General features: G+C 45.3%; 1 protein-coding gene across 2 annotated transcripts in view; it reads right to left on the bottom strand.

Moving 5' to 3' along the window:
* Positions 1 to 16,802, bottom strand: part of LOC115165064 (atrial natriuretic peptide receptor 3) — a 74,817-nt gene that overhangs the window by 42,894 nt on the left and 15,121 nt on the right. For both annotated transcript variants that reach the window (XM_029718098.1, XM_029718099.1), the window contains exon 2: positions 4,751 to 4,873. In XM_029718098.1, coding sequence (XP_029573958.1) covers positions 4,751 to 4,873 — 123 coding nt within the window. The remainder of the gene's footprint in view (positions 1 to 4,750; positions 4,874 to 16,802) is intronic.

The following is a 16,802-nucleotide window of genomic DNA, read 5'->3' as shown; positions in this document are numbered from 1 at the left end:
ACACTGGTATTTATGCTGCAGTAGTTTATGTGTCGGGGGGCTAGGGTCAGTCTGTTACATCTGGAGTATTCTCTTGTCTTATCCAGTGTCCTGTGTGAATGTAAATATGCTCTCTCTAATTCTCTCTTTCTTTCTTTCTTTCTTTCTCTCGGAGGACCTGAGCCCTAGGACTACCTGGCATGATGACTCCTTGCTGTCCCCAGTCCACCTGGCCATGCTGCTGCTCCAGTTTCAACTGTTCTGCCTGCGGCTACGGAACCCTGACCTGTTCACCGGATTTGCTTGTTGCACCCTCGACAATTACTATGATTATTATTATTTGACCATGCTGGTCATTTACGAACATTTTAACATCTTGACCATGTTCTGTTATAATATCCACCCGGCACAGCCAGAAGAGGACTGGCCACCCCTCATAGCCTGGTTCCTCTCTAGGTTTCTTCCTAGGTTTTTGGCCTTTCTCAGGAGTTTTTCCTAGGGAGTTTTTCCCAGCCACCGTGCTTCTTTCACATGCATTGCTTGCTGTTTGGGGTTTTAGGCTGGGTTTCTGTACAGCACTTTGAGATTTCAGCTGATGTACGAAGGGCTATATAAATAAATTTGATTTGATTTGATTTGGTATAGGGGCTCCTACTGTAAATACAGCATGTAGTGTACATAGCATCCACACTGGTATAGGGGCTCCTACTGTAAATACAGTATGTAGTGTTCATAGCATCCACACTGGTATAGGGGCTCCTACTGTAAATACAGTATGTAGTGTACATAGCATCCACACTGGTATAGGGGCTAGGTCTACTGTAAATACAGTATGTAGTGTACATAGCATCCACACTGGTATAGGGATCCTACTGTAAATACAGTATGTAGTGTACATAGCATCCACACTGGTATAGGGGCTCCTACTGTAAATACAGTATGTAGTGTACATAGCATCCACACTGGTATAGGGGCTCCTACTGTAAATACAGTATGTAGTGTACATAGCATCCACACTGGTATAGGGGCTAGGTCTACTGTAAATACAGTATGTAGTGTACATAGCATTCACACTGGTATAGGGGCTATGTGACGCTTGGCATTCAGGCCAAAGAGTTCAATCTTGGTTTCATCAGACTAGAGAATCTTGTTTCTCATGGTCAGAGTATCATTAAGTTCCTTTTGGCAAACTCCAAGCGAGCTGTCATGTGCCTTTTACTGAGGAGTGGTTTCCGTCTGGCCACTCTACTATAAAGGCCTGATTGGGGGAGTGCTGCAGAGATGGTTGTCCTTCTGGAAGGTTCTCCCATCTCCACAGAGGAACTCTGGAGTTCTGTTAGAGTGACCATTAGGTTCTGGGTCACCTCCCTGACTAAGGCCATTCTCCCCCAATTGCTCAGTTTGGCTGGGCAGCTAGCTCTAGGAAGAGTCTTGGTGGTTCCAAACTTCTTCCATTTAAGAATAATGGAGGCCACTGTGTTATTGGGGACCTTCAATGCTGCAGAAATGTTTTGGTACCCTTCCCTAGATCTGTGCCTCGACACAATCCTGTCTCGGGGTTCTACGGACAATTCTTTTGACCTCATGGCTTGGTTTTTGCTCTGACATGCACTGTCAACTGTGGGACCTTATATAGACAGGTGTGTGCCTTTCCAAATCATGTCCATTCAATTTAATTTACCACAGGTGAACTCCAATCAAGTTGGAGAAACATCTCAAGGATGATCAATGGAAACAGGATGCACCTGAGCTCAATTTCAAGTCTCATAGCAAAGAGGCTGAATACTTATATATACATTTGCAAACATTTCTGCAAACCTGTTTTCGCTTTGTTATTATGGGGTGTAGATTGCTGAGGACATGTATTTATTTACTCCATTTTAATATAAGGCTGTAACGTTACAAAATGTTGAAAAAGTCAAGGGGTCTGAATACTTTCCGAAGGCCCTGTATGTAGGGCTGGGAAAAACAGAGTATATTATGTCATGATTACTGTATATATGTAGGGCTGGGAACAACATAGTATATATGTAGGGAACAACAGAGTATATATGTAGGGAACAACAGAGTATATATGTAGGGAACAACAGAGTACATATGTAGGGAACTACAGAGTATATATGTAGGGAACAACAGAGTATAGTTGTAGGGAACTACAGAGTATATATGTAGGGCTGGGAACAACAGAGTATATATGTAGAGTTGGTAACAACAGAGTATATATGTAGGGAACAACAGAGTATATATATCGGGCTGGGAACAACAGAGTATATATGTAGGGCTGGGAACAACAGAGTATATATGTAGGGAACAACAGAGAATATATGTAGGGAACAACAGAGTATATATGTAGGGCTGGCAACAACAGAGTATATATGTAGAGTTGGTAACAACAGAGTATATATGTAGGGAACAACAGAATATATATGTAGGGCTGGGAACAACAGAGTATATATGTAGGGAACAACATAGTACATATGTAGGGCTGGCAACAACAGAGTATATATGTAGGGCTGGAAACAACAGAGTATATATGTAGGGCTGGGAACAACAGAGTATATATGTAGAGAACAACAGAGTATATATGTAGGGAACTACAGAGTATATATGTAGGGAACAACAGAGTATATATGTAGGGAACAACAGAGTATATATGTAGGGCTGGGAACAACAGAGTATATATGTAGGGAACAACAGAGTATATACGTAGGGCTGGGAACAACAGAGTATATATGTAGGGAACAACAGAGTATATACGTAGGGCTGGGAACAACATAGTGTATACATAGGGCTGGGAACAAAAGAGTATATATGTAGGGATGGTAACAACAGAGTATATATGTAGGGCACAACAGAGTATATATTTAGGGAACAACAGAGTATATATGTAGGGAACAACAGAGTATATATGTAGGGAACAACAAAGTATAGTTGTAGGGAACAACAGAGTATATATGTAGGGAACAACAGAGTATAGTTGTAGGGAACAACAGAGTATATATGTAGGGAACAACAGAGTATATATGTAGGGAACAACAGAGTATATATGTAGGGCACTACAGAGTATATATGTAGGGAACAACAGAGTATAGTTGTAGGGAACAACAGAGAATATATGTAGGGAATAACAGAGTATATATGTAGGGAACAACAGAGTATATATTTAGGGAACAACAGAGTATATATGTAGGGAACAACAGAGTATATATGTAGGGAACAACAAAGTATAGTTGTAGGGAACAACAGAGTATATATGTAGGGAACAACAGAGTATAGTTGTAGGGAACAACAGAGTATATATGTAGGGAACAACAGAGTATATATGTAGGGAACAACAGAGTATATATGTAGGGCACTACAGAGTATATATGTAGGGAACAACAGAGTATAGTTGTAGGGAACAACAGAGTATAGTTGTAGGGAACAACAGAGAATATATGTAGGGAACAACAGAGTATATATGTAGGGAACAACAAAGTATATATGTAGGGCTGGGAACAACAGAGTATATTTGTAGGGCTGGGAACAACAGAGTATATATGTAGGGAACAACAGAGTATATATGTAGGGAACAACAGAGTATATATGTAGGGAACAACAGAGTATATATGTAGGGAACAACAGAGAATATACGTAGGGCTGGGAACAACAGAGTGTATACATGGGGCTGGGAACAACAGAGTATATATGTAGGGAACAACAGAGTATATATGTAGGGAACAACAGAGTATATACGTAGGGCTGGGAACAACAGAGTGTATACATGGGGCTGGGAACAACAGAGTATATATGTAGGGAACAACAGAGAATATATGTAGGGCACTACAGATTATATATGTAGGGAACAACAGAGAATATATGTAGGGCACTACAGAGTATATATGTAGGGAACAACAGAGTATATATGTAGAGAACAACAGAGTATATATGTAGGGAACAACATAGTGTATATGTAGGGAACAACAGAGTATAGTTGTAGGGAACAACAGAGAATATATGTAGGGAACAACAGAGAATATATGTAGGGCACTACAGAGTATATATGTAGGGAACAACAGAGTATATATGTAGGGAACAACAGAGTATAGTTGTAGGGAACAACAGAGTATAGTTGTAGGGAACAACAGAGAATATATGTAGGGAACAACAGAGTATATATGTAGGGCACTACAGAGTATATATGTAGGGAACAACAGAGTATATATGTAGGGAACAACAGAGTATATATGTAGGGAACAACATAGTGTATATGTAGGGAACAACAGAGTATATATGTAGGGAACAACATAGTGTATATGTAGGGAACAACAGAGTATAGTTGTAGGGAACAACAGAGAATATATGTAGGGAACAACAGAGAATATATGTAGGGCACTACAGAGTATATATGTAGGGAACAACAGAGTATATATGTAGGGAACAACAGAGTATATATGTAGGGAACAACAGAGTATAGTTGTAGGGAACAACAGAGTATAGTTGTAGGGAACAACAGAGAATATATGTAGGGAACAACAGAGTATATATGTAGGGCACTACAGATTATATATGTAGGGAACAACAGAGTATATATGTGGGGAACAACAGAGTATATATGTAGGGCACTACAGAGTATATATGTAGGGAACAACAGAGTATATATGTGGGGAACAACAGAGTATATATGTAGGGAACTACAGAGTATATATGTAGGGAACTACAGAGTATATATGTAGGGAACAACAGAGTATATATGTAGGGCGGGCAACGTTGTGCTGATGTGTTTTTTTACCGTAGGACGAGGAGTTGAAGAGTTCGACGTTGAAGAAGATGTAGCTGCCATTGGTCAGCCTCCTTCTGTGAACCGCTAGCATGATGTCTCGGACAACGTCTGCTCCCGCACACATGATAACAACTGCAAGGAAACGACAGGAAGGAAACGGTGTTAAACCTCCACCCAGCTTCAACAAGACATGGAGGAAACGGTGTTACAACTCAACCCAGCTTCAACAAGACATGGAGAAAACGGTGTTACAACTCAACCCAGCTTCAACAAGACGAGAAGACATGGAGGAAACGGTGTTACACCTCAACCCAGCTTCAACAAGACATGGAGGAAACGGTGTTACAACTCAACCCAGCTTCAACAAGACATGGAGGAAACGGTGTTACAACTCAACCCAGCTTCAACAAGACATGGAGGAAACGGTGTTACAACTCAACCCAGCTTCAACAAGACATGGAGGAAACGGTGTTACAACTCAACCCAGCTTCAACAAGACGAGAAGACATGGAGGAAACGGTGTTACACCTCAACCCAGCTTCAACAAGACATGGAGGAAACGGTGTTACACCTCAACCCAGCTTCAACAAGACGAGAAGTGCATACAGTATATAGTGTAGGAGACTGTTTCAGAAAACAACGTTCACAGTACAATTGACAAATTCCTTTTCTTAAATAAAGCTGTAATGGAAAGGATGCCTGTAATTCTCGCTACAGGTTTAATACCCATAATACAAACTACCCCATCCTCATTTGTCGTTTCTTAAAAAACAAAGCATCTTTGAATGAGCCATCGAAGCACAAATAAAAAATAATGATCCTGGTGCGATTAATTAGATTCAAACCCTCCTGCCCTACATGTCTGGTCTGATGCAGTCTTAGGTTACGTCCCAAATGGCACTCTACACCCATAGGGCTCTGATCAAAAGAAGTGCACTATATAGGGAATAGGGTGCCATTGTAGTCGTTGGTTCTATAGAAGTACCAGGTGTTTGTAGATGTTGTTGGTTCTATAGAAGAACCAGGTGTTTGTAGATGTTGTTGGTTCTATAGAAGTACCAGGAGTTTGTAGTCGTTGTTGGTTCTATAGAAGTACCAGGTCTTTGTAGATGTTGTTGGTTCTATAGAAGTACCAGGTGTTTGTAGATGTTGCTGGTTCTATAGAAGTACCAGGTGTTTGTAGATGTTGTTGGTTCTATAGAAGTACCAGGTGTTTGTAGATGTTGTTGGTTCTATAGAAGTACCAGGTGTTTGTAGATGTTGTTGGTTCTATAGAAGTACCAGGTGTTTGTAGTCGTTGGCTCTATAGAAGTACCAGGTGTTTGTAGTGGTTGGTTCTATAGAAGTACCAGGTGTTTGTAGTCGTTGGTTCTATAGAAGTACCAGGTGTTTGTAGATGTTGTTGATTCTATAGAAGTACCAGGTGTTTGTAGTCGTTGGCTCTATAGAAGTACCAGGTGTTTGTAGTGGTTGGTTCTATAGAAGTACCAGGTGTTTGTAGTTGTTGGTTCTATAGAAGTACCAGGTGTTTGTAGATGTTGTTGGTTCTATAGAAGTACCAGGTGTTTGTAGTTGTTGGTTCTATAGAAGTACCAGGTGTTTGTAGTTGTTGGTTCTATAGAAGTACCAGGTGTTTGTAGATGTTGTTGGTTCTATAGAAGTACCAGGTGTTTGTAGTCGTTGTTGGTTCTATAGAAGTACCAGGTGTTTGTATTCATTGGTTCTATAGAAGTACAAGGTGTTTGTAGATGTTGTTGGCTCTATAGAAGTACCAGGTGTTTGTAGATGTTGGTTCTATAGAAGTACCAGGTGTTTGTAGATGTTGTTGGTTCTATAGAAGTACCAGGTGTTTGTAGATGTTGTTGGTTCTATAGAAGTACCAGGTGTTTGTAGTCGTTGGTTCTATAGAAGTACCAGGTGTTTGTAGATGTTGGTTCTATAGAAGTACCAGGTGTTTGTAGTTGTTGGTTCTATAGAAGTACCAGGTGTTTGTAATTGTTGTTGGTTCTATAGAAGTACCAGGTGTTTGTAGTTGTTGGTTCTATAGAAGTACCAGGTGTTTGTAGATGTTAGTTCTATAGAAGTACCAGGTGTTTGTAGTCGTTGGTTCTATAGAAGTACCAGGTGTTTGTAGATGTTGTTGGTTCTATAGAAGTACCAGGTGTTTGTAGTTGTTGGTTCTATAGAAGTACCAGGTGTTTGTAGTTCTTGGTTCTATAGAAGTACCAGGTGTTTGTAGATGTTGTTGGTTCTATAGAAGTACCAGGTGTTTGTAGTCATTGGTTCTATAGAAGTACCAGGTGTTTGTAGATGTTGGTTCTATAGAAGTACCAGGTGTTTGTAGATGTTGTTGGTTCTATAGAAGTAGCAGGTGTTTGTAGTTGTTGGTTCTATAGAAGTACCAGGTGGTTGTAGTTGTCGTTGGTTCTATAGAAGTACCAGGTGTTTGTAGATGTTGTTGGTTCTATAGAAGTACCAGGTGTTTGTAGATGTTGTTGGTTCTATAGAAGTACCAGGTGTTTGTAGATGTTGTTGGTTCTATAGAAGTAGAGGGAAATAAAAACACTACTTTTCATATCAGAGTAATGAGCTTCAATGCTATGATTTATCTTGTGGTTTCATAAGTGCACAATTACTTAGCGCACCATCCTAACCCTGGATTCAACCAGACAGTACAGGCCTATGAGGACCCTCCTAACCCTAAATTCAACCAGACAGTACAGGCCTATGAGGACCCTCCTAACCCTGGACTCAACCAGACAGTACAGGCCTATGAGGACCCTCCTAACCCTGGACTCAACCAGACAGTACAGGCCTACGAGGACCCTCCTAACCCTGGACTCAACCAGACAGTACAGGCCTACGAGGACCCTCCTAACCCTGGACTCTACCAGACAATACAGGCCTAAGAGGACCCTCCTAACCCTGGACTCAACTAGACAGTACAGGCCTATGAGGACCCTCCTAACCCTGGACTCAACCAGACAGTACAGGCCTATGAGGACCCTCCTAACCCTGGACTCAACTAGACAGTACAGGCCTATGAGGACCCTCCTAACCCTGGATTCAACCAGACAGTACAGTACAGGTCTATGAGGACCCTCCTAACCCTGGACTCAACCAGACAATACAGGCCTATGAGGACCCTCCTAACCCTGGACTCAACCAGACAGTACAGGCCTATGAGGCCCCTCCTAACCCTGGACTCAACCAGAGAGTACATGCCTATGAGGATCCTCCTAACCCTGGATTCAACCAGACAGTACAGTACTGGCCTATGAGGACCCTCCTAACCCTGGATTCAACCAGACAATACAGGCCTATGAGGACCCTCCTAACCCTGGATTCAACCAGACAGTACAGGCCTATGAGGACCCTCCTAACCCTGGACTCAACCAGAGAGTACAGGCCTATGAGGACCCTCCTAACCCTGGACTCAAACAGAGAGTACAGGCCTATGAGGACCCTCCTAACCCTGGACTCAACCAGACAGTACAGTACAGGCCTATGAGGACCCTCCTAACCCTGGACTCAACCAGACAGTACAGGCCTATGAGGACCCTCCTAACCCTGGACTCAAACAGACAGTACAGGCCTATGAGGACCCTCCTAACCCTGGATTCAACCAGACAGTACAGGTCTATGAGGACCCTCCTAACCCTGGACTCAACCAGACAGTACAGGCCTATGAGGACCCTCCTAACCCTGGACTCAACCAGACAGTACAGGTCTATGAGGACCCTCCTAACCCTGGACTCAACCAGACAATACAGGCCTATGAGGATCCTCCTAACCCTGGACTCAACCAGACAGTACAGGCCTATGAGGACCCTGCTAACCCTGGACTCAACTAGACAGTACAGGCCTATGAGGACCCTCCTAACCCTGGACTCAACCAGACAGTACAGGCCTATGAGGACCCTCCTAACCCTGGATTCAACCAGACAGTACAGTACAGGTCTATGAGGACCCTCCTAACCCTGGACTCAACCAGACAATACAGGCCTATGAGGACCCTCCTAACCCTGGACTCAACCAGACAGTACAGGCCTATGAGGCCCCTCCTAACCCTGGACTCAACCAGAGAGTACATGCCTATGAGGATCCTCCTAACCCTGGATTCAACCAGACAGTACAGTACTGGCCTATGAGGACCCTCCTAACCCTAAATTCAACCAGACAGTACAGGCCTATGAGGACCCTCCTAACCCTGGACTCAACCAGACAGTACAGGCCTATGAGGACCCTCCTAACCCTGGACTCAACCAGACAGTACAGGCCTACGAGGACCCTCCTAACCCTGGACTCAACCAGACAGTACAGGCCTACGAGGACCCTCCTAAACCTGGACTCTACCAGACAATACAGGCCTAAGAGGACCCTCCTAACCCTGGACTCAACTAGACAGTACAGGCCTATGAGGACCCTCCTAACCCTGGACTCAACCAGACAGTACAGGCCTATGAGGACCCTCCTAACCCTGGACTCAACTAGACAGTACAGGCCTATGAGGACCCTCCTAACCCTGGATTCAACCAGACAGTACAGTACAGGTCTATGAGGACCCTCCTAACCCTGGACTCAACCAGACAATACAGGCCTATGAGGACCCTCCTAACCCTGGACTCAACCAGACAGTACAGGCCTATGAGGCCCCTCCTAACCCTGGACTCAACCAGAGAGTACATGCCTATGAGGATCCTCCTAACCCTGGATTCAACCAGACAGTACAGTACTGGCCTATGAGGACCCTCCTAACCCTGGATTCAACCAGACAATACAGGCCTATGAGGACCCTCCTAACCCTGGATTCAACCAGACAGTACAGGCCTATGAGGACCCTCCTAACCCTGGACTCAACCAGAGAGTACAGGCCTATGAGGACCCTCCTAACCCTGGACTCAACCAGAGAGTACAGGCCTATGAGGACCCTCCTAACCCTGGACTCAACCAGACAGTACAGTACAGGCCTATGAGGACCCTCCTAACCCTGGACTCAACCAGACAGTACAGGCCTATGAGGACCCTCCTAACCCTGGACTCAAACAGACAGTACAGGCCTATGAGGACCCTCCTAACCCTGGATTCAACCAGACAGTACAGGTCTATGAGGACCCTCCTAACCCTGGACTCAACCAGACAGTACAGGCCTATGAGGACCCTCCTAACCCTGGACTCAACCAGACAGTACAGGTCTATGAGGACCCTCCTAACCCTGGACTCAACCAGACAATACAGGCCTATGAGGATCCTCCTAACCCTGGACTCAACCAGACAGTACAGGCCTATGAGGACCCTGCTAACCCTGGACTCAACTAGACAGTACAGGCCTATGAGGACCCTCCTAACCCTGGACTCAACCAGACAGTACAGGCCTATGAGGACCCTCCTAACCCTGGATTCAACCAGACAGTACAGTACAGGTCTATGAGGACCCTCCTAACCCTGGACTCAACCAGACAATACAGGCCTATGAGGACCCTCCTAACCCTGGACTCAACCAGACAGTACAGGCCTATGAGGCCCCTCCTAACCCTGGACTCAACCAGAGAGTACATGCCTATGAGGATCCTCCTAACCCTGGATTCAACCAGACAGTACAGTACTGGCCTATGAGGACCCTCCTAACCCTGGATTCAACCAGACAATACAGGCCTATGAGGACCCTCCTAACCCTGGATTCAACCAGACAGTACAGGCCTATGAGGACCCTCCTAACCCTGGACTCAACCAGAGAGTACAGGCCTATGAGGACCCTCCTAACCCTGGACTCAACCAGAGAGTACAGGCCTATGAGGACCCTCCTAACCCTGGACTCAACCAGACAGTACAGTACAGGCCTATGAGGACCCTCCTAACCCTGGACTCAACCAGACAGTACAGGCCTATGAGGACCCTCCTAACCCTGGACTCAAACAGACAGTACAGGCCTATGAGGACCCTCCTAACCCTGGATTCAACCAGACAGTACAGGTCTATGAGGACCCTCCTAACCCTGGACTCAACCAGACAGTGCAGGCCTATGAGGACCCTCCTAACCCTGGACTCAACCAGACAGTACAGGCCTATGAGGACCATCCTAACCCTGGATTCAACCAGAGAGTACAGGCCTATGAGGACCATCCTAACCCTGGATTCAACCAGACAGTACAGTACAGGTCTATGAGGACCCTCCTAACCCTGGACTCAACCAGACAATACAGGCCTATGAGGATCCTCCTAACCCTGGATTCAACCAGACAGTACAGTACTGGCCTATGAGGACCCTCCTAACCCTGGATTCAACCAGACAATACAGGCCTATGAGGACCCTCCTAACCCTGGATTCAACCAGACAGTACAGGCCTATGAGGACCCTCCTAACCCTGGACTCAACCAGAGAGTACAGGCCTATGAGGACCCTCCTAACCCTGGACTCAACCAGAGAGTACAGGCCTATGAGGACCCTCCTAACCCTGGACTCAACCAGACAGTACAGTACTGGCCTATGAGGACCCTCCTAACCCTGGACTCAACCAGACAGTACAGGCCTATGAGGACCCTCCTAACCCTGGACTCAACCAGACAGTACAGGCCTATGAGGACCCTCCTAACCCTGGATTCAACCAGACAGTACAGGTCTATGAGGACCCTCCTAACCCTGGACTCAACCAGACAGTACAGGCCTATGAGGACCCTCCTAACCCTGGACTCAACCAGACAGTACAGGCCTATGAGGACCCTCCTAACCCTGGATTCAACCAGACAGTACAGGCCTATGAGGACCCTCCTAACCCTGGACTCAACCACACAGTAAATAATTATTGGCACCCTTGATAAAGACGAGCAAAAAAAGACAGTATCAAATAAACAACTATATTGAACGCTCCAAAAAAGGTGAACATTTATATTATTTTATAATAATACAATTGCCCAGAGAAAGAGATTTTGTTTAAGAAGTGATCATTTTCTTCTTAAAAAAAGAATGTGGTTAAAAAATTATTGGCACCCCTTGTTTTCAATACCTAACCTTACGAGGATAATGGCACTGGGGGCTCTATTCAACCCGTATCGCAGCAGTACAGCATGATTTCAATTTAAAAAGGCAACGATTCCGGTGTTAGCAAATTACTGCATTCACGGCAAAATACTGCATTCACGGCAAAATACTGCATTCGCGGCAAATTACTGCATTCACGGCAAAATACTGCATTCGCGGCAAATTACTGCATTCACGGCAAAATACTGCATTCGCGGCAAATTACTGCATTCGCGGCAAAATACTGCATTCGCAGCAAAATACTGCATTCACGGCAAAATACTGCATTCACGGCAAAATACTGCATTTGCGGCAATAATACTGCATTCGCGGCAAAATACTGCATTCACGGCAAATTACTGCATTCGCGGCAAAATACTGCATTCGCGGCAAAATACTGCATTCGCGGCAAATTACTGCATTCACGGCAAAATACTGCATTCGCGGCAAAATACTGCATTCGCGGCAAAATACTGCATTCGCGGCAAAATACTGCATTCGCGGCAAAATACTGCATTCACGGCAATAATACTGCATTCGCGGCAAAATACTGCATTCGCGGCAAATTACTGCATTCGCGGCAAAATACTGCATTCGCGGCAAAATACTGCATTCGCGGCAAAATACTGCATTCGCGGCAAAATACTGCATTCGCGGCAATAATACTGCATTCGCGGCAATAATACTGCATTCGCGGCAAAATACTGCATTCGCGGCAATAATACTGCATTCGCGGCAATAATACTGCATTCGCGGCAATAATACTGCATTCGCGGCAATAATACTGCATTCGCGGCAAAATACTGCATTCGCGGCAATAATACTGCATTCGCGGCAAATTACTGCATTCACGGCAAAATACTTCATATGTCGGTTCACCGGGGAATGACCTTAACATTTCTATCACGCAATCTGTAACGTTTCAGCCATCCAGATTAAATAGAGTCCTGAGCCTTTTTCTAGAATGTTTTATGAGATTCTAGAACACATTGGGAGGAATCTAGAACACATTGGGAGGAATCTAGAACACATTGGGAGGAATCTAGAACACATTGGGAGGAATCTAGAACACATTGGGAGGAATCTTAGACCCGTTCCTCCATACAGAATCTTTCCAGATCGTTGATATCCTTCATCTGTTCTTATGAACTTGCCCTCATCAATTCAAACCACAGCGTTTCAAAATGGGGTTTAAGTCCCGGAGACTGAGACGGCTATTGCAAAATGTTGATTTTGATGTGTGCTTGGGGTTATTGTCTTGCTGGAAGATCTGTAGTTCCTGCCAAGTTTCAGCCTCAAACAAAGGTAACCAGGTTTCTGGCTAAAATGTCCAGGTATTGGGTAGAGTTCATGATGCCTTTGACCCCGCTACATCAAAGAACCACCACCATATTTTGCAGTATGTATGGGGTTATTTTCTGATTATGCATTCTTATTTCAACAGGTGGAACTAACTTATTTCCATGTATGTACTATGTGTCACGGGAGGCTGGTGAAGGGAAGACGGCTTATTATAATAGCTGGAACGGACTAACTGGAATGGTATCAAACATATGGAAACGCTGTGTTTGATACTGTTCCGTTTATTCCATTCCAGCCATTACTTTGAGCCCGTCCTCCTCAATTACCAGTACGGGAAGAAAAAAAAATGTATGAAATGTATGAATTCACTACTGTAAGTCGCTCTGGATAAGAGCGTCTGCTAAATGACTACAATGTAAAAATGTAAATGTAATTAAGGTGCCACCAGCCACCTGTTCTGTGTGTATATGTTGTATTTATTTAACCTTTATTTAACTAGGCAAGTCAGTTAAGAAGAAATTATTATTAAGAATGACGGCCTACCAAAAGGCAAAATTTAAAATAAACTGGAATTAAAAATAATAATAAATTAAATAAAAATATAGGACAAAACACACATCACGACAAGAGAGACAAAACAACACTACATAAAGAGAGACCTAAGACAACAACACAGCATGACAACAACACGGTAGCAACACAACACGGTAGCAACACAGCATTACAACAACACGGTAGCAACACAACATGGAAGCAACACAGCATCACAACAACATTGCAGCAGCACAAAACAGGGTACAAACATTACTGGGCACAGACAACAGCAAATAAAATCGATCAGAAGCTGAGCAAGCGAGACAATGAGGTGATGAAGAGAAACCGATGTCACAGCTAGAAGCATAAGCCTCCTGCACAGTTATAATAGTATTAGGTGTTGATCATGTAAATGTAACTACATAGTTGATCTACCTACTTCTAGGTGACGATCACGAGGAGAAAAAAAAAACTCTTCATTCAAATCTTCCCTGGAGACGTACCAAGTACCGCAGGCTTACTAGCCCCACAGCAGCTTCAGACAATTGTCCCTACAAGTACTAAGATTCCATTAATGGAAACACTATACAGCACAGCCAGGGGATACCTGGTCCCAGATCTGTTAATGGAAACACTACACAGCACAGCCAGGGGATACCTGGTCCCAGATCTGTTAATGGAAACACTATACAGCACAGCCAGGGGATACCTGTCTTTAGGCTGGTCCCAGATCTGTTAATGGAAACACTACACAGCACAGCCAGGGGATACCTGGTCCCAGATCTGTTAATGGAAACACTATACAGCACAGCCAGGGGATACCTGTCTTTAGGCTGGTCCCAGATCTGTTAATGGAAACACTACACAGCACAGCCAGGGGATACCTGTCCTCAGGCTGGTCCCAGATCTGTTAATGGAAACACTATACAGCACAGCCAGGGGATACCTGGTCCCAGATCTGTTAATGGAAACATTATACAGCACAGCCAGGGGATGCCTGTCCTCAGGCTGGTCCCAGATCTGTTAATGGAAACATTATACAGCACAGCCAGGGGATACCTGGTCCCAGATCTGTTAATGGAAACACTATACAGCACAGCCAGGGGATACCTGTCCTCAGGCTGGTCCCAGATCTGTTAATGGAAACACTATACAGCACAGCCAGGGGATACCTGTCCTCAGGCTGGTCCCAGATCTGTTAATGGAAACACTATACAGCACAGCCAGGGGATACCTGTCCTCAGGCTGGTCCCAGATCTGTTAATGGAAACATTATACAGCACAGCCAGGGGATACCTGGTCCCAGATCTGTTAATGGAAACACTATACAGCACAGCCAGGGGATGCCTGTCCTCAGGCTGGTCCCAGATCTGTTAATGGAAACATTATACAGCACAGCCAGGGGATACCTGGTCCCAGATCTGTTAATGGAAACACTATACAGCACAGCCAGGGGATACCTGTCCTCAGGCTGGTCCCAGATCTGTTAATGGAAACACTATACAGCACAGCCAGGGGATACCTGTCCTCAGGCTGGTCCCAGATCTGTTAATGGAAACATTATACAGCACAGCCAGGGGATACCTGTCCTTAGGCTGGTCCCAGATCTGTTTGTGTTTGGCGTAGAGCTGGGCAAGTTGGTCAGAAATCCACATGGCGATAAATTGCCAGAACTGATGCGATAATGATAGATAGAATGATTGGTTTTATTAAATTTCCCTTTTAACTACAGTTACTAGTTGTGATCACCCATTTTAGCAAACTTATTTAAAACGTCAAACTTAACTTTTCTCTAGTACAGGCTACTTTAAAGTAATGAATGATATCAACAAAATGCCTGTGGTAAGCGGTCAGTACGGTCGGTCAGTGCGGTCGGTCAGTACGGCGGTCAGTACGGTGGTCAGTACGGTGGTCAGTATGGTGGTCAGTACGGTGGTCAGTACGGTCGGTCAGTACGGTGGTCAGTATGGTGGTCAGTATGGTGGTCAGTACGGTGGTCAGTACGGTGGTCAGTATGGTGGTCAGTACGGTGGTCAGTGCGGTCGGTCAGTACGGCGGTCAGTACGGTGGTCAGTACGGTGGTCAGTATGGTGGTCAGTACGGTGGTCAGTACGGTCGGTCAGTACGGTCGGTCAGTACGGTTGGTCAGTATGGTCGGTCAGTACGGTGGTCAGTATGGTGGTCAGTACGGTGGTCAGTACGGTCGGTCAGTACGGTTGGTCAGTACGGTCGGTCAGTATGGTCGGTCAGTACGGTGGTCAGTACGGTGGTCAGTACGGTCGGTCAGTACGGTTGGTCAGTATGGTCGGTCAGTAGGGTCGGTCAGTACGGTGGTCACTATGGTCGGTCAGTGCGGTCGGTCAGTGCGGTGGTCAGTACGGTCGGTCAGTACGGCGGTCAGTACGGTCGGTCAGTATGGTGGTCAGTACGGTGGTCAGTACGGTGGTCAGTACGGTGGTCAGTACGGTCGGTCAGTACGGTTGGTCAGTATGGTCGGTCAGTACGGTCGGTCAGTACGGTGGTCACTATGGTCGGTCAGTGCGGTCGGTCAGTACGGTTGGTCAGTGCGGTTGGTCACTAGGTCGGTCAGTATGGTCGGTCAGTACGGTCGGTCAGTACGGTCGGTCAGTACGGTGGTCAGTATGGTCGGTCAGTACGGTCGGTCAGTACGGTCGGTCAGTGCGGTTGGTCACTATGGTCGGTCAGTGCGGTTGGTCACTAGGTCGGTCAGTGCGGTCGGTCAGTGTCGATAATTTTTTGAGTTTATCGCCCCTGCTGCAGTTTCACACATCAGCATTTCCTTTCGCTTTCACAGAGTTGGGGTAACGATGTGTCCAGTTAACCAGTCGCCCATAGACATGTATCTCCACTGTAAAAACAGCTGATTCCGAAGTGAATGGAAACAGCTGATTCCGAGGTGAATGGAAACAGCTGATTCCGAGGTGAATGGAAACAGCTGATTCCGAGGTGAATGGAAACAGCTGATTCCGAGGTGAATGGAAACAGCTGATTCCGAGGTGAATGGAAACAGCTGATTCCGAGGTGAATGGAAACAGCTGATTCCGAGGTGAATGGAAACAGCTGATTCCGAGGTGAATGGAAACAGCTGATTCCGAGGTGAATTTGTGATACTGTACCTTGTTGAAATATACGCCACGTTAGGCAACAGCTCATTGCAGGGTACAGTAGACAAGGTAGTCCCAGCTC

The sequence above is a fragment of the Salmo trutta genome, chromosome 27, assembly GCF_901001165.1.
Source record: "Salmo trutta chromosome 27, fSalTru1.1, whole genome shotgun sequence".
Taxonomy (NCBI): domain Eukaryota; kingdom Metazoa; phylum Chordata; class Actinopteri; order Salmoniformes; family Salmonidae; genus Salmo; species Salmo trutta.
This window is presented reverse-complemented; position numbering and strand designations above follow the sequence as displayed.